General features: G+C 36.7%; 1 protein-coding gene across 4 annotated transcripts in view; it reads right to left on the bottom strand.

Annotated features, from left to right (window-relative positions):
* Positions 1–18,827, bottom strand: part of ANKIB1 (ankyrin repeat and IBR domain containing 1) — a 149,830-nt gene that overhangs the window by 16,532 nt on the left and 114,471 nt on the right. For all 4 annotated transcript variants that reach the window (XM_078059250.1, XM_036113326.2, XM_078059249.1 and 1 more), the window contains exons 10-15: positions 16,800–16,888; positions 9,353–9,483; positions 3,641–3,775; positions 2,561–2,647; positions 2,404–2,470; positions 95–240 (exon numbers count right to left, since the gene is read on the bottom strand). In XM_078059250.1, the coding sequence (XP_077915376.1) occupies positions 95–240; positions 2,404–2,470; positions 2,561–2,647; positions 3,641–3,775; positions 9,353–9,483; positions 16,800–16,888 (655 nt within the window). The remainder of the gene's footprint in view (positions 1–94; positions 241–2,403; positions 2,471–2,560; positions 2,648–3,640; positions 3,776–9,352; positions 9,484–16,799; positions 16,889–18,827) is intronic.

Raw genomic sequence — 18,827 nt, 5'->3', positions numbered from 1 at the left:
AATAAGATAAAACTTAGCTAAGTGGCTGAAAAAGGACAAAATCTGTTTTTTGTAAAAATTGCATTTAAATTTAATTTTAAAAAAGATATCTTACTTGCATGAGTTCAAAAATTTCTTTCTTTGTGCTTTTAGGTTCTAAGAAAAATCCATATGGGTAAGAACACTTGAGAATGCGTCGAGTTTTTAAGAGCACATGAACTGCATCTTCAATGAAAGTGGTATCTGGACAGCCTCCTTCAGCTATAAAGTAAATCAGGCACAGTGAAAAAAAAATTGTTTTTCAAATATGCTGTTATAATTAAACGACTGAGTTTTCCTAAAAAACAACAACAAAGGATCTCTCTGAAGAAACTGTTTGAAGTAACTGTATGATAGTAATTATATGAACTAGACTAAACACCTACACAAAACACTCATGCGTGGCTTGTCTGCATTTATAAATGAAGCACACACTGCAGTTGCCCAGGAGCACTGATGGCAGTCATTAAGGAATGCATACCCTGATTCTGGATTCTGTTCTCACCCTGTTGGTTAAATAAATCTAGCTTTAGGTCAACTCTTCTTTACTATATTTTTCAGGTTATCTCTAGTGAAACTTTGCTGATTAAAAATTAAAACAAACGGGAGCTCCTGGCTGGCTCAGTCAGAAAAGCATGCAACTCTTGATCTTGGGGTTATATGTTTGAGCCCCATGTTTGGTATAGAGATTACTAAAAAAAATAAACTTACAAAAAAAAAAAAAAAGAATTAAAACAAATGCCCTGCTGTTTGCCAAAAAACAAAACAAAAACCCAAAAACCAAAAAAAACCCACCAAATTATGATTATGCTTCTGCAAAAACATTGTAAGAAAAAAGATACAACATTCTGGGGAACAACTGGATAACTAATGCTAGTAAATATATCAAGAAGAGAAAGAAAGGGAGGAAGACTGAGGAAGAGGGGAGAAGAAACTGCCTTACTATCTGAGACCGTTCCTTCTCCAAGTATCATTATAACATTCTAGCTTTCTCCTTAACTGCAAATAAAGGGAAACTAAGGAGTAGAGTCTAGATTCATAAGTACTTTTGAAAGTAAGATTATTCTGCAGGCTTGTGGAAAGAAATTACATGTGTATATACACACACTGATGTACAGACCATCCCCAAATATCTACCCTAGCAGAGGGATCTGAACTAAGAAGATGTAAAAAAAGAAAAACAAAACAAAACAAACACCACCCCCCACTATGACATGTGTGAGAAGTATGTGAAGTTTTGTTTCTTCCTTTCCAATCCTTGTAACATTTCTTTTTTATATCTCATTATGTGGTCTCCATCTCGAACCTCCAGAAGATTGAAAAGAAGCAGTAATTCACATCTACAGATATTTATCGAATGTTTACTATGTGTCAGGCACTGTTCTAAGCATTAGGGACAACCCAGTGATGTAAGAGACAAAAATCCCCGTTGAAGAACTGTAGAACCGGTGAGGGTTTTTTCCTTTTCATTTTTACCGTGGACAGTACTTCAAGAGTTTGATAATGGCGATATAGTTACATCATTCCTAAAGTCTAAAAACTAAATATTAACAAGGAGACACAGCTGCTATTGAATACTTTTTCTCCTACTCTAATTTATTTAATTTATGCTTACTATCTTAATTAGGGAATTACCCTCATGAAAAGGGTCTTACTTTTACAAACTGGAGCAAATACAATTTCATTTTTAGGCTGAAAACCTTTTATATATAAGCTATGATTATTTTTAAAATGTGACTTTTTAAAACAAACATGGTAGAACCTATACTCTGTGTGGTCATTGTGAGATATTATATTTTAATGATGCAATCAATACTCAATACATTTTAGGAATGTTCTTTCTGAATTTCCATTTTAGGATCCATAAGTCAGCCCCATCTCCTGTCTTTGCTTTCAGACTCTAATGTCCTTTATTTATCAGTGAGAAGATTTCTCCCAAAACTGTATTTGACTTCCATTCCATTAAGCAGTCTGCTCAATTTTCTCAAGAACCTTTGGGAATTTAGTCACACTACAACTGGGTGACATGTGAATCTCGCTCTTTTGACGAGGTCAGGGATGCCTTTTAGGGCTCATGCACTGTTCCAGACACTGGAGAGCATCAGCGGTGGCAGAGAGTAAGCAAAACCATGATGTGTGTTTATCTGCTAACAGTATAGGCTGCATTAAGAGGAACATTATGAGCTAAGCCGGGTAGAAAATCTCATTACAGAGGCCTCAAATGCTAAGCTGCACTCTGGGCTTCTGAGAACTCCAAGCAGTACCAGAATGAGCAACGCAGATAATAATGTATTCCTTGAAGGGCCTTACCCTCCTACCAATGAAGTGACTTAAGCATGTAAGGCTATGTTAGATTAATTATCACACATACCACTTATAACTTACTTTCTTTGAGAGCTCTACTCAATTGCTCCATCTTTTCTTTGGCTGTTTTAAGAAGGCGTTGTTCTAACTAAAGGAATAGAAATAAATAATTTATATAATTTTCTTTATTTATACACAACAGTATAATTCAGAGCATTTGAAATGATTTGGGACATACCTGATAGCTATGCTCATGGTTTTTAAATCTTGTGTAATAGTGCATAAATCTGTCAAGTTCTTGAAATCGTTTGTGTTTTTTCTCAGCCTAGGAAACAAAAGTCCATAAACGACTTTTATAAATAAGGTACTAGCTATTAAAATTGGGGACTTTTTGTCACTTAAAATTTTTATTACTAATAGGTAGCTGTGCATACAGATTTCATTATTTTGAGGAAAAAAAACACAACAGTATATTTTTAAGGCTACCAGAACAAAGTCTTGCATTTGTATTCTCTATGATAAACTACTGAATCTATGATCCCAGAGCATAAGGCAAAGATGCCCCTCAAGACCTACATTTATCAGATCTTCAATGTTTTATTATACTGCTTTTGCTATGGACTGAACTGTATCTCCCCAAAGTTCACGTTGAAGCCTTAACCCCCAATGTGAATGACTGGATTTGAAGATAGGACCTATGAGGTGATAAAGGTTAAATAAAGTCATTGGGGTGGGGCCATAACCCAGTAGAATCATTGCTCTTTTAAGAAAAGGAAGAGACACCAGAGCTCTCGCTCTCTACCATGTGAGGATATAGCACAAAGACAGCCAGCCCGCTGCAAGCCAGCAAGAGAGTCATCACCAGAAGCTGAACTGGCAAGAATCTTGATCTTGGACTTCCTAGGTCCCAGAACTGTGAGAAATACATCTCTGTTGTTTAAGCCACTCAGTCTATGGTATTCTGTTATGGAAGCCAAGCGGACGAAGACTTATTATATGCTGTAACAGAATACTGTATTGTTGATATTATGTTAAAATTGTTTTTAAGTCATTATAGAGACAGGGATATATAAGACTTTATATTTAACAAAATAAAAAAGGGAAAATTAAAAAAAAGAAAGCTCTCAAGTTGATAGACCTATTTTATTTAAATTAAAGGCTACTCTAAAGTGTATTCAATCTGGGGGGGAAGGAAAAAAAATAAAGTGTATTCAATTTAATGCCTCATTACGACAAAGATAGGAAAATGAAGAAATGCAAAATACTCCCAATGGTATTAAGTGGTTTCGCCAGAGGCCTTAATTTAAACAGTTCTCACCTCCACAGTCATTTCCTTGGATTGCTCCTCCACATGCTGAATGACTTCATAGCGAGTACATCTGTAATAACCTCCTGTGGAAGAACTATGCTTTTTCCATTCTTCTAGGCAAATCCAGCAAAAGTCATACTTGCACTTCAAAAGAAAACATATATGCAAACATTGCCCTGTGTTAACATGCAAATTATTTTCTGATTTCTAGTCAACCACTTTGTAGAGATCAAGCAATTCTGCCTGTGTGACCAGGAACAAATCTTAAAGACATGCCGTCTTTTTCATGTTTCCTCTGGAGACCTTATTTGTACTATAGAAAGATGTGGAGGGTAGTTTAAAATGACCACTTATAAGGATATATTAAAACGTAAATCATAATATTATGAAGTAATATCAAGGAATCTTTAAAAATATCAATAGGATATTCTTTCCCACAATAAAGACAAATACTGACAATGTTTCATTTTTCAAGTGCATGGTAATCTTACTTTGGTACATAGAGCTTCACCAGTCTTCATCAGAAGTTTTTTTATGACTTTGATAAATTGTTTTTGAAACTAGAAACAAGTTTAAAAGGTTTCCAAGTAGAAAGACTGACATAAAATCTGTTTCTTTTTTTTTTTTTAAAGATTTTATTTATTTATATGACAGAGAGAGACACAGCAAGAGAGGGAACACAAGCAGGGGGACTGGGAGAGGGAGAAGCAGGCTTCCCGCAGAGCAGGGAGCCCGATGCGGGGCTCGATCCCAGGACCCTGGGATCATGACCTGAGCCGAAGGCAGACGCTTAACGACTGAGCCACCCAGGTGCCCCATAAAATCTGTTTCTTATTTTTAAGAAAATTTCATTTTATTACCATAATTGGCCAATAATACCAAAAATATGAACATTACAGTATGAAAATACATCTTTTTTTTAATGCTTATGGATTTTGGGTCAGAGGGATCTTCCCATTTCAAATCTGTTTTCTTCTGGTACTTTTATGTTTGTTTCTTTGTTTTTTAAACATTTAAATATTTGCGCTGTTCATGGGTATACAGTATGAATTCAACTTTATTTTTTCCCACACAACTGCCCAGTTGTCTCAATCCTATTTATTGAACAGTCCATGTTTCTCCCCTACTGGAGATCCTCCTTTACCATATATTAAATTCCCACATATTTCTATTTTCTGGGCTTTTTATTATAATTTCATTAATCTCTAGATTCATGTGCCAGCACAATGCTGTTTTAATTACTGAGCCTTTACAATAGGCTATTTGACAAGGCTAGTTCCTCCTCACTGTTCTTTTTCAGAGTTTTCCTAGCTATTCTTGCTTTGTTTTTCCACGTGAACTTTTGAATTAAATTATCTAGATGCAGAAACAAAACCTGCTGGTATTTTCATTGGAAACTTTCTATCCAACAACTTTGTTACTTTTCCATTTGTTTGTCATCTTTTGTGTCCTACAGAAAGTGGTCTTAAAATTTTCTTTATAAAAATTTTGTACATTTAAGTTTTTTTCTAGATAAATGAGATCTTCTCTTTCAGTACATATTTTGTCCGGATGTTTTTGGTACAAATGAAGGCTACTGCCTTCTGCATATTAACTTTGTACTCTGCTAATTAATTGAATTTTGTTGTTACTAGTTTTTAAACTGATTCTTGTGGGTTTTCTAGGCATTTAATCATGCTATCTGCAAAAAAATAATTTTACTACTTCATTTCTAATTTTTACATCTTTAATTTCTTCCTATTGTCTAAATATGCTGACTGGTATCTAGTCCAATGTTAACAATATTTGTGATTGAGAGTATCCTTATCTTGTTCTTGATTTTAGTGAGAGTACCTCTAGTTATCATGCTAACTTTTGCACTGAACTAGATTTACTTTTATCATACTAAGGAAGAGTCCATCTTTGAGTGTTTTAATAAAGAATGGTTGTTGATTTTTTGTCAAATGCCTTTTTAGCAACTACAGAACATATGTATGATTCTTCTCTTTGGATCTACTAATAAAATGAGGTATAGCAATAGCTTTTTTTTTTTTTTTAAAGATTTTATTTATTTATTTGACAGAGAGACACAGCGAGAGAGGGAACACAAGCAGGGGGAGTGGGAGAGGGAGAAGCAGGCTTCCTGCGGAGCAGGGAGCCCGATGCGGGGCTCGATCCCAGGACCCTGGGATCATGACCTGAGCCGAAGGCAGACACTTAACGACTGAGCCACCCAGGCGCCTGGCAATAGTTTTTTAAATAGTGAACCATTCTTGGGGTGCCTGGGTGGCTCAATTGGTTAAGCGGCTGCCTTCAGCTCAGGTCGTGATCTCAGAGTCCTGGGATAGAGCCCCGTGTTGGGCTCCCTGCTCAGCGGGGAGCCTGTTTCTCCCTCTCCCTCTGCCTGCTGCCCCCCCTGTTTGTGCTCTGTCAAATAAATAAAACCTTTAAAAAAAAAATAAATCCTTCCTCCTGGTGTTCTTCAAGTTTATTCTGTTTTTCTAATTTTTTGAGTCATATCCTTAACTCATTCCTTATTTTGTATTGTTTTAATGAGGCTATGCACATTTCTGAGCATTGCTCTAGATACAGGTGCTCAGGGTCTGATAAAGTAGTATTTCCATATGAAGAGGCCTTTTATAACTTTATTATTAATTTCTATTTTATTCCATTATGATCAGAGAATGTTGCTATTACCATTTCTATTTTCTGAAGTATTACTGAGATTTTCTTTGATGATCAATGGTCAAATTCTTTGCTATTGCTCCACGGATACTTGCAAACATGGTGTAATCCATGTTTTCAGGATACAAAGTCTGAATATATAGCAATCAGATATATCTTAGTCATTATGTTAAGTCTTCTATATCTTTATTAATTTTTTCTCTACCTGATAAGTCACAGATAGAACTAAATTAAAATTTGTGTCCTCATTAGCCCTTCACTAACAGGTACTTATACAATAAATTGTAGATATCAAGGTTCTGAGAGCATGCAAGTTCTTTTATTGCTTGGTATAAGCAAACTTTGCGCCTGGTTTGATACAAGTTACCCTTCAGTACATCTCTACTGATGTCTCAAATTAGTGGCAGAACTTTCTACAAAACAGCCAGATTTTATATTCTATGATAAGAAAAAGAATACAGAACTTTAGTAACTTTTATTTTTTAGTTGCAGCATACAGTTTTACAGAGTCAGATGAAGAAAATTACTTATTATAAGTGATTTAAAATGTGTAAGAATGCAAAATTTAAATAGTTCCTGAAAATTATCTAAAGGGAAATGAATAAAGTTTTTAAAAATAAAACTATTTTTGGGCGCCTGGGTGGCTCAGTTGGTTAAGCGACTGCCTTCGGCTCAGGTCATGGTCCTGGAGTCCCGGGATCGAGTCCCGCATCGGGCTCCCTGCTCAGCGGGGAGTCTGCTTCTCCCTCTCCTGCTCCCCCCTCTTGTGCTCTCTCTCTCTCTCATTCTCTCTCTCAAATAAATAAATAAAAAAAAAATCTTTAATAAAAAAAAAATAAATAAAAAAATAAAACTATTTTTATAAGGCCAAATTTGTCATTCTTCTAAAATGTTTAATAATTTGATTCCAGAAAGTAAAAACTGTATTGAATCATAATCAACACTGTGGCAGTAATAAAAGTATATCATGATTTAGTCATTGTGTTAGAGCATGGATTCAATTACATATGATCTGTTGTTCCACCTTCACATATAAAAAAAATTCTAAAAGTATGAAATTTTTTTGTAGCAAGGTTATTACTTTTTGATGTCTTTCTTCTATGTCCTAAGAATTACTTGATAGTTTCTTTCGTTCAATGCAAATACTTCAGATGGTATATTAGATAAGACTATTACATTTCCATAGTGTGCAAGTAAATGTTTCTTTTAAATGCAACAGAAGCTTAAGCAAAATCTGTTTAAGATAAATTATCTTATATCATGAGCCTGGTGAATTCATAAAAATATTCGTATTTATCAACTACTTACTACTGGTAGGTGCTTTCAAGTTAATAAAGGTAAGTGGATAACTGGATCTTGCCTTTTTTATTAGTAGCCCAATGGCCGATTTTTATGGTCAACCTGTGTTTCTTTATACATCTATATAGTCTATATCAGATTTTCCAAGAAAAAACTAATAATGGATGTTAGAGATAAGACCACAAATAAAATATTTTTGGCCTGATCAGCTGAACTAATAAGCACCATTGAGCATTTTGCTCAGAACACTGTACTACATTTTTCCTCTTCTCTCTTAGGAAGTCGTTATTACTATCTCACTAAGCGAATTCATTTATGTTAATTTTATAGTAATAACAGGCTTATAAAAATGATCTGGTAACTGCTGTTTTTTAAATGTAATAATGATAATGATCATTAGCTTTAACATTAAAAATCAAGTAATACTTAGAAGATATTGATTTTTGTTATTGGAATATTCTTAACTATTTGGGTTTCTTTTACATTGTAAATTGAAAGTTACATTGTTGTTTCAATTTTAAATAATTATTTTTTATATACATGGAACTTCCAATGAAAAAGAAAAAAATTGGAATATAATTTTAAAACAAAAATATTCATAAATGTAGGCATGGATTAATAAAATATTTATTAACCTAATTCCAGAATATTTGTTTTATTTATTTTTTAAAGATTTTACTTACTTATTTGACAGAGAGAGAGATATAGCGAGGGCAGGAACATAAGCAGGGGGAATGGGAGAGGGAGAAGCAGGCTTCCCGCAGAGCAGGGAGCCCGATATGAGGCTCGATCCCAGGACGCTGGGATCATGATCTGAGCCGAAGGTAGACACCCAACGACTGAGCCACCCAGGTGCCCCAGAATATTTGTTTTAAATATGGCAGTTTCTTTCTATGCAACTAAGCCAGGAGGGTAGCCTTCCAAAAGTAATTATTTATATTAATTATGTTTCAGTCAAGAAGATCTTTGTTGGCATTTTCAATACTGTAATGAATGAATTATTTATTTAACTGATGATTTCACAGCAGACCTAAGTCTGTCCACTGCTTTGGGTACTTTTATTATATAGCCACCTATACATAGACACCAACTTAGATGTGGACTTAGGGGAATTGCCTGGGGCCTGACTTGGGCCTTGAATCTAAGCTGTGTGCTCAAAAGCCAGTTTTGTAAGAGATCTCATATAAAATAGCACTTTATCTTTTAATATTATTATTTTTTAAAGATTTTATTTATTTATTTGAGAGAGAGAGAATGAGAGAGAGAGCATGAGCGGGGTGACGGTCAGAGGGAGAAGCAGACTCCCTGCCGAGGCGGGAGCCTGACATGGGGCTCGATCCCAGGACCCTGGGGCCATGACCTGAGCCGACTGAGCCACACAGGCGCCCCTAATATTATTTTTTATATACAGACAAAACTCTCTCAGGATCCTCACTAGGCAGGGGTGGGGAGGGGCTTGTTGATCAGCAGGTAAGATTTCAGGATCCTCACTAGGAGAGATTAGCAGGGAAGCAATTCAGGCATTTCTCACCTTCAGGCCAAATACCACTGAATCCTTAATCTATTTTTAACATTCATTATGAGTGTAAAAGGTAGTAGTATAAAGCAATACTTACGTTATTCAACAAAGAATATAGAATGTAATCTCCTGGAATCCATCTGAAACCCAGCAACAGTTTTATGCTTGTTTCTTCTTTGGATTAAAGTCAAATTAAGATTCTAACTACAAAGCATGCAAAATCCTCTTTAACTTCTTACCTTAGCACACTGCATGTGATTGCATCCCTCATTCTTCTGTATCGGAGACTTACAGTTAGCACAAGGCTTAGAGTTAGTTAACAACCAGAGACAATTGGCAGCATCCTCATAAGCTTCACTAACTCCTACAACTTTGGGACACAAACACAAAACACATGAGTTAGTGTATAACTTCAGAGGGAACCCCGTCCCCCCCAAAGTTTTCTTTGCAGATTGTCTCTCAATTTTAACTATATATTTATTTTCCTATTAGGGTATATGGCAAAGTTTTTAAACTGCTTCATTTTGAATAGCATGATTATAGTATGATAAGGGGCTGTATTCCAAAAGTTCTATTTATGAAATCTGATTTAAAGGAGATTTTTCTCTGAAGTTGTGTCCAAATAAACTGGGGAAGAAAAGAACTAAAGCTAACAAAAAGCAATATATTATTGTCTGTTTAAAATAACTATTGCATCGGGGCGCCTAGGTGGCTCAGTCGGTTATGCGTCTGCCTTCGGCTCAGGTCATGATCCCAGGGTCCTGGGATCGAGCCCTGCATCGGGCTCCCTGCTCAGCGGGAAGCCTGCTTCTCCCTCTCCCACTCCCCCTGCTTGTGTTCCCTCTCTCGCTGTGTCTCTGTCAAATAAATAAATAAAATATTAAAAAAAAAAACTATTGCATCAAAGAGAGTTACAGAAAGAATGGTAATTTTAGACAATAATTTCTTAAATGGGTCAGCTGCAAACATAATGACCAGATACTCTTCATCATAGTAAAAAACACGAAAATTATATTGAAATATCACTATCTTTTTTTTACCCATGATTATTTCAGATAAACTAAAAATGAATCCACTGTGACATGTCTAAAACTAAACTTACCATTTCCCCTAAACCTGCCCCTTTCTCTATTCCCTGTCCTGGTAAATGATATGGTCATCTACTCAGAATCAATCCAGGAAGAGCATGATCTTGGATACCCTCCTTTCTCCCTCACCTGCTACATTCCATAGTTTCTACCATTTTTCTTATCTGTCTCCTCTCCATTTCTACTTCTTACTGCTTTAGCTAGGGTCCTCCACACCTCCTGCTTTGACAATTAATAAACCAACTCATCTCCCCAGCTCCTTATGCCCCCAACTTCCACTATACTGCCTACAGTGATCTTTGAGAAATACGTATCTCCTTGAAATCTTTTAGATGCTCCCCACTGACTGCAAGATAAAATCAAATTGTTTTAGCAAAAAATACCTTCATGATTTGGCCACTGTCCACCTGGCAAGATTCTCCCTCCCTCTATCCCCATGCCAATCTTATATTCATCTTAAACTCAATTTATTCTATTTTGATTTGAGATCTGCAGTCTTAAGGAATGTCATGATTTTAAACGATTCTAAATCTTATAAATCAACACCCTTCCCAGCACTCCAAGTGGAGAGAGTTAGGTACTAGAGAGAGGTCCAGAGGCACAATTACTTTCTCCCTCCTTGTCAGTAATCGAATTTGTTTTGTTTTCTAGCTTTAAGTGCACAGGAAAGCTCTACCTTTTCTTTCCTGAAAGAGATGTCCAAAAATTACTTCGAAATCACTGAAAGTGGCCCATCCAGTCAAGGCCCTGATTACATGCAGACACTCTCAAAAGGGTGGGGAAAGGAGTTAGCACTTCTGTTAAAAGCAGGTGAGAAATCAGACTCCTTGAGTTTTGAGGTTTAAAAGGAAAAGTGACCCAACCCTGGAGAGGGAAGGGAGACAAGCATTTGGGTTGAGTGACCCCTGGAAAGTGGCTCAGTACATGAACTGGAAGAGGTGAGCACTAGGAGCAGCCCTTTGATGGAGCCTAACAGTGCAGGAGTGGGGCTGTCTTGCCACAAAGAATACCAAGGTGCCTACACACTTAAGTTTGTTCAACAACAGAACAGCAGTGCTGGACTGGGAAGCACTGGTTTTCAGTTCCATACAGCAAAGAGAAACAACAGCAGCAATGAAGTGATCAGACCCACTTCAGTTCTAAACCCACTTGATAGAAGATGGTTTGATTAGGGTGTTGCTACAGAGAATTCTCAGTTAATTTGGTGGAGAACAGGAGTTTCAGGAGGAACTTACTAACTTACGGCTAATCTGGTCAAGCTGTGGAGGTAATGCCATTTACAGAGGGTACTCCTTTAAAACCTAATCACTAAGTATAATGTCTAATTTTTTTTTTTTTTAAATAGTGGCCTGTCTCCTCCCTTCAGCATCAACATTATTTTTAGCTCAGAGGCTCTAATATATTCTTATGACCTTTATTGTCCATTGTTATAATAAATAAAGCACAAAGCCATTAAAACAAAGCAGCTTGTGTGACTTGCAATGTAACAGTTTTTTTCTCCCACCCTTGGAGAGAATGCTAGTTCCTAACTGCATTCTAGAGGATTGTATAAAGTAAACTGTGTTCAGGAAATAACTATTATTTTTTTTACTATTATTAAAACAAAAACTTGTACTGGAAAAAATGCCTTTCCTTCTAGTTCTCCGAACAAGGTCATTTCACACATCTGCCTTCTGTATACACTTTGCTTCATACCTACATTACCTTATCTCCCCCTTCCGTCGACCTGGTGAGTTTTCTTCACCCTTACTGAGTTACAGACTCTTCCTTTGACTTCAGTTACATGTCTATTGTATCCTGATCTTCTTTCTTCAATAATCTAGTGTGCTTAGGTCTCCTTGTAAGAAATATTAGCTTCATTTAATCAAGTATTAGTGCATTAACAATCTAAGATCTACTAATAGAATCAATATGTGTGCAAGTGAAAACAAAGTTGGTTTATTTATTTTTATTTATTTTTTTTTGAGAGTGAGTAAAGTGACAGAAGTTTATTAAAAAAGGATACAGAAAAATCTCTCAGGAGTGAGAAGGGTCCTGACAGTGTTGCCCAAAACAAAGTTGATTTTATTTTTATTTTTAAATTTTTTAAAAAAGATACTATTTATTCATTTGAGAGAGAGAGACAGAGAGAGCACAAGCAGAGGGAGAGGGAGTAGCAGGCTTCCTGCTGAGCAGGGAGCCCCATGTGGGGTTCGATCCCAGGACCCTGGGATCATGACCTGAGCTGAAGGCTGACGCTTAACTGACTGAGCCACCCAGGCGTTCACAAAATTGATTTTAAAGACTGACTTCTTAAGAAGAATATTTGAATTCCGTTCAATAATCATTTATCATGTACTATGGAAAAACTGGTCTCAGAATTTTTATAAAATAACCAGTTTCACAGAAAATATAATCACTCCCTCTTCTTGTCTGATTAGACATAACAGAGGCAGTTTCAGTGCTGACAAATAGTATTTGAATCTTTATATGGAATTCTTTGAATGAATCTTAGTATATTTTATAGCATTTTTTCTCATTAATCAGATTTTGTCACTCCTTTTGAGTCTCATAATTCAAAGACTTTGGAAAACTAGGCATAAGGGAGAAAATGATCTCATGAATCGACAAGTTCAGTTGAAAATGCTTATGCCAAAAGTATGTATGTGACCATGACCCAAATTAATATGTAAACAATACAGCATTAAATCATACTTTTCTTTCTTGGAATATTATTTTTATGTATTTAATGATGATGTTCCGCTTAAGGCTTACAGTTGGCCTAGTATTATTTGCTTTAAGCCTCACCCTAAATTTCATAAACTTAAGTGGCCATTAATAGTAGTCAGCTGGTCATCACATTTCTGTCTGGAGGACAATGAGAAAACTCCTAGGTTTTTCTCAGCAACTGGGAACTTACTCTGCAGTCTTGGCTTTGGTCCTTCTATGGTAGACAACTTTTCAGGTGTCCTCAGTCCCTTATCTTCTATCCAATTTTCTCAAGTTCCTCTGTCTTTCTGAATTAAAACCCCATTTAGGACTCTTTGAGGAAGTCTTGTTTTTCATTTGAGGTCTCCCTGTCTCTGGCCACCAGAAGTAACTGTGTATACACCATATATACCATTTTCTAGTTCTTCTATTTCTCTTCTGTCCTCATTATCAGGATCATGGTCATATGTAAGGATATTTTGTCACAGTCCCAGTGATAATCTGTACTTACTAGCCAGGTCATTCTCTCTCTCTCTCTCTCGCCCTAGTAAAAACTTATTCGTGGGTATGGAATGAATGACCAATTTTACAATGGTAAGACATAAGTAAAAACACCCATTTCAAAATGTTTGTTTCATATCTTAAATCGGACACTTACAGCCATTTTCTGCTCAAGAGTTAATAAACAATATATTGTGCTAATTATTTCTTGTGGTGCGTTAACACTTCCAGGCAACTGGTAAGTACACTAGATTTACAACTAAATAAAACTGCATCTTCTTTAACTCTCCTGTATACACCTCTCCTCTCTTGTTTGCATTGCCCCTGTCTTGTTCAAACCCTCATTATCCTCTCATTCTGAAGTTTTCTAAGAAACATTCTGGACATTCTGAAGTTTTCTAAGAAACAGCATTCTTACTTGTCTCTCAATAGTCTCTATTCACTGTCCACACTTTTACCTGAGTGACCTAAGCATCTTCAATTCTCACTCTCCTCCTCAGAACCGCTTTTCAGTGTCTCAGGATGAAGTCGGACCTCCCAGCACTCCATAGAACCCCCGCCCTGACACCGGCTGGGACTTCTGCCTGTGCGGTCTCATCTCGCAGTGCACCTTCTTTGCGCTGGTTGTACTGCAGAATCTGTAGTCCGTGAACATGCCATGCTATTTCACAGCTCTCCTTCGCCTGAAGCCCAAATACCCTTCCTGTTCCGGTCTGTGCGAAGAACATCTTATCAGCTCTCAAGATGCAGCTTGTGCATCAATTCTTTCATAATGTTTTTCCTTACCCTCTCATAGAGAAGACTGATCTTCTCTTTGATCTCTCCCCTCCCTCACAATGTACTACAGGTATGCTGTTCTTTCACAGCATTAATAATACTTCTTTTTCTTAGTTTTGTATATTGCTGTCTTCGTCTCTAAAATGTAAATTTCAAGAAGGTAGACAGCACCTTATTTCTATATTCTAATATAAAGTAGCACTCAATAAATGTTACATAAATAATATGGATACCACTTAAAAGCAATAAGTTATTCCTAAGTCTTCTCAGCATCTCTCTGGGCTGCAAACAAGCACTTCTAAAATCCCACTGCACACCTCCACATATATGTCCTATAAGTACCTCAAAGTTCACAATGTCCACAACAAGTCATTTATTTTCCCCTGAAAGGTAATCTCATATCTGAATTTCCTACGTTGACCAATCATCCATCCTTTGACTCAAACTAAAAATTTACCTCCCTATTTTGATCTCTCTATCCTTCAGTCTCACCTGCCCAGTCATCAGTTATCTTCATAAAAATATCTCAGATAATGCTATTTTCCTACTTAAAAAATGTATCATATAGCTTATTCTGTTAATAAGATAACTTCAGACAATTTGGCAAAAATCCTCCAATCTGGCAATGCCTACCTTTCCAGCCTCATCTCTTGCAATTTCTCCCATGGACCTTAATGTTAAGCATAAGATGTTAAGGTATAAAGAAATGTAGGTAGGTGAGCAATAGCCAACCATGTCTAATAGAAATATAAATGTTTCTTGGTGCCAGAAGCAAAACAAGAAAGCAAAATCCAATGGTCTTGTCATGTTTAAAGGCGTTGCAGGATAATGGTATTAATCTGTTTATGGAACTCACACGTATACACAGACCCATACATATCAGGAGAAGAGGGAAAATGGGTGGGTGTCAAGCGAGCAATGGCAAGCTACATCTGGCATTCACGAGACACAATGCACCTGGGGACAAAAACAATCCATGTGGCTGTTTTTAATTTGGGAAGTTCCTAGCACATAGCAGGTACTCAAAAAAATACTTGTTGATTGAATGATGAATGTACAGGGCAAGAATATTTAATCATATCTCCCTATAAAATATCCTAAGATTATCCATTTCCTTTTGCTCCTGGATAACGGACATAAGCCTTCTCATCATGTGAAAGGGATCCCCCTCGTTATCAATTAATAAACTGATATTCTGGTTTACATAGTAGTCTCTTCTTCATGGATTTGAATAACCCTGAGTCAGTGCACAAAATGAATCTCGTGAGTATAAAATGCTAATGACCAGTTCCTGGGCAGTGTTATATTGCCCGATATAATACAAGCCTGTCGGGTCTCAGCTGTCAGCCAGGCTCTCCCAGCATCACTTTAGCTGCTGATAGGAATACCTACCACATTTCTGCCCTGCAGGTATGCTAAAACCCAATTCCTATCTCACTGCCTTCAGGAGGATTCTGACACCCCCCTGCCCAACCAGATTTAGTTTTCGTGTTTTTGTACTCTTATCTTTACCCAACTGTATTAGTTATCATATAATACTGTAATGATCTGACTGCTTCCCTTCTAGCTTATGTACTTTTTGAAGGCTGGCATCATCATCATCATGTGCTTTGTTCATAGTAAGTGCAGAATCACTGAGGGAATTCTTAATCCTGATTTGTAATACCTCAAACTAACTCAATTATATAAAAAGTTAAAAAATGAAATTAACTTTTGTATTAATGTGAAAGAAAACAGTTGTCATAAAACACTTCAGGGGATGAAAAATAACTGCAAAGCAATTCCTGTTAAATGCAGGAATTACTATTAAGAAGGCTAATTAAAATCCATTCTGTTTCCAGGCACATGCCCTGTCCCTGATGTCACTCAATCCAATCTAAGTATTAATTACTTCATCTACAAAATGGGATTACTAACACCAATTTCATAGCATTTCCATAGGATTAATATGTATTTATAGAAATCTCAGTAAAAATAGTTAGACATGCCATTTAATATAAGTAAATCTACAGAGCCACATAATGTCAAGAAATTAACTTGTCTTATCATCCACTGGAAGTTTCCAGGGAAATAAGAAGTTCCTCTCACTACAGTGTATACATTTCTTCCTTAAGGTATAAAAAAGCTAGGTGGTCCACTCCAAGATAAAGCCCTCCACCCAGCCGTGGGAGGAGGGCTTAAATGTGATCCTGTTTACCCTGCTTATCTTTTTTTTTTTTTAAATGTTTTATTTATTTATTCATGAGAGTCAGAGAGACAGAGAAGCAGAGGCAGAGGGAGAAGCAGGCTCCCCGCCTAGCAGGGAGCTCGATGCGGGACTCGATCCCAGGACTCTGGGATCATGACCTGAGCTGAAGGCAGATGTTTAACCATCTGAGCCACCCAGGTGCCCTACCCTGCTTATCTTAACTGAAAACAGTTAGTTAGAAACATGGAACCTGTTTGTGATTCCCCGCTGCAAAAACCTTGTGATGTCCAAAAGGGTGTTAGTGAGAGGTGTAATGTTAAACTGGAGAGCTACAGCATTAACAACTTGAAAACTTACTTAATGAAGACTCTAAGTAATAGGACTACATTATCTTTTGAATGCTATTAGAATATATATAGTATAGCTATCTAAGATTCTCCTTACGTTCTTCCGGTTTCATTTCAGTTATTTTTTGTAGCCAATTTTTCCATGTTTGGCAGTCACAAGGCTCATGTGCTTCACCAAGGCACTCCCTAAGGAGGAAAACAGAGAAGAGGCAATTTAAAAAAATTCTTTATCAACATCAAGATAATAGACGGAAAGTACTCTTCCAATTTTAAAGTTGAAAAAACTGAGGCACAATGACCAGTGAGAGAAACATTTCAATAGAGGAATTGAAAATGTGATTCCAGAGCTTCATATCACTAGGTCCAATTTTTTTTTTTAATCAGTACATTCATTTACACATTGTTAAACGTTCAAAATAGATTACTTAATACTTGTAATTTAGTTTTGCATGCCAGAAGAGCTGTAATATTTTTATCAGTTAGGGTCTGTCTTCACTAATACTTTAAATTCTTGTACTCAAAGTTTGTTCTCTGGGCAAGCAGCCTTGCCACCACTCAGGAACTTGTTAAACATGCCGAAGAGCAGGCCCATAAGACCAACTAATTAGAATCTACATGTTATCAAAATTACCACATGACCCTTCTGCATTTTAAAGTTTGAAAACTACTATTTTATATCACATTCTTTTTAAAAATTTTTAAAAAATTTATATTCAATTTAGTTAACATACAGTGTATTATTAGTTTCAGGGGTAGAATTTAGTGATTCATCAGTTGCATACAACACCCAGTGCTCATTACTTCAAGTTCCCTCCTAATGCCCATCACCCAGTTACCCATCCCACTCCCTCCTCCCCTCCAGCAACCCTGTTTGTTACCTACAGTTAAGAGTCTCTTATAGAACAGAGAAAGACATGTATCATATGACCTCACTGATATGAGGAATTCTTAATCTCAGGAAACAAACTGAGGGTTGCTGGAGTGGGGGGTGGGGTGGGAGGGATGGGGTGACTGGGTGATGGATACTGGGGAGGGTATGTGTTCTGGTAAGCGCTGTGAATTGTGCAAGACTGTTGAATCTCAGATCTGTACCTCTGAAACAAATAATGCAATATATGTTAAGAAAGAAAAAAAGAAGAAGAATGTAGCAGGAGGGGAAGAATGAAGGGGGGGAAATCGGAGGGGGAGAAGAACCATGAGAGACGATGGACTCTGAAAAACAAACTGAGGGTTCTAGAGGGAAGGGGGGTGGGAGGATGGGTTAGCCTGGTGATGGGTATTGAGGAGGGCACGTTCTGCATGGAGCACTGGGTGTTATGCACAAACAATGAATCATGGAACACTATATCTAAAACTAATGATGTAATGTATGGGGATTAACATAACAATAAAAAATTAAAAAAAAAAAAGAGTCTCTTATAGTTTGCCTCTTTCTCTGTTTTTATCTTATTTTATTCTTCCTTCCCCCATGTTCTTTTTGTTTCTTAAATTACATGAGTGAAATCATATACTATTTGTATTTGTCTGACTTATTTCCCTTAGCATAATACCCTCTAGTTTCATCCACATTATTGCAAATGGAAAGATTTCATTTTTTTTTTGATGGCTAAGTAATATTCCATGGTATAAATATACCACCTCTTCTTTATCCATTCATCTGTCAATGGACATCTGGGTTCTTTCCGCAGTTTGGCTATTGTGGACATTGCTGTTATAAACATTGGGGTGCAGGTGCCTCTTTGGATCATTATGTTTGTATCCTTTGGATAAATACCTAATAGTGCAATTGTGGGGTTGTGGGGTAGCTCTATTTTCAACCTTTTGAGGAACCTCCATACTGTCTTCCAGAGTGGCTGCACCAGCTTGCATTTCCACCAGCAGTGTAAGAGGGTTCCCCTTTCTCTGCATCCTGGCACATCTGTCGTTTCCTGAGTTGTTAATTTTAGCCACTCTGACTGGTGTCAGGTGGTATCTCATTGTCATTTTGATTTCTATTTCCCTGAGTGATGTTGACATTTTTCATGTGTTTATTGGTCATCTGTATGTCTTCTTTGGAGAAATGTCTGTTCATGTCTCCTGCCCATTTCTTGACAATTTTTTGTTTTTTGGGTGTTGAGTTCGATAA

This window comes from Halichoerus grypus, chromosome 12 (genome assembly GCF_964656455.1).
Source record: "Halichoerus grypus chromosome 12, mHalGry1.hap1.1, whole genome shotgun sequence".
In the NCBI taxonomy this organism is placed as follows: domain Eukaryota; kingdom Metazoa; phylum Chordata; class Mammalia; order Carnivora; family Phocidae; genus Halichoerus; species Halichoerus grypus.
The sequence above is the reverse complement of the archived record's forward strand: the minus strand, read 5'-3'. Positions and strand labels throughout refer to the sequence as shown.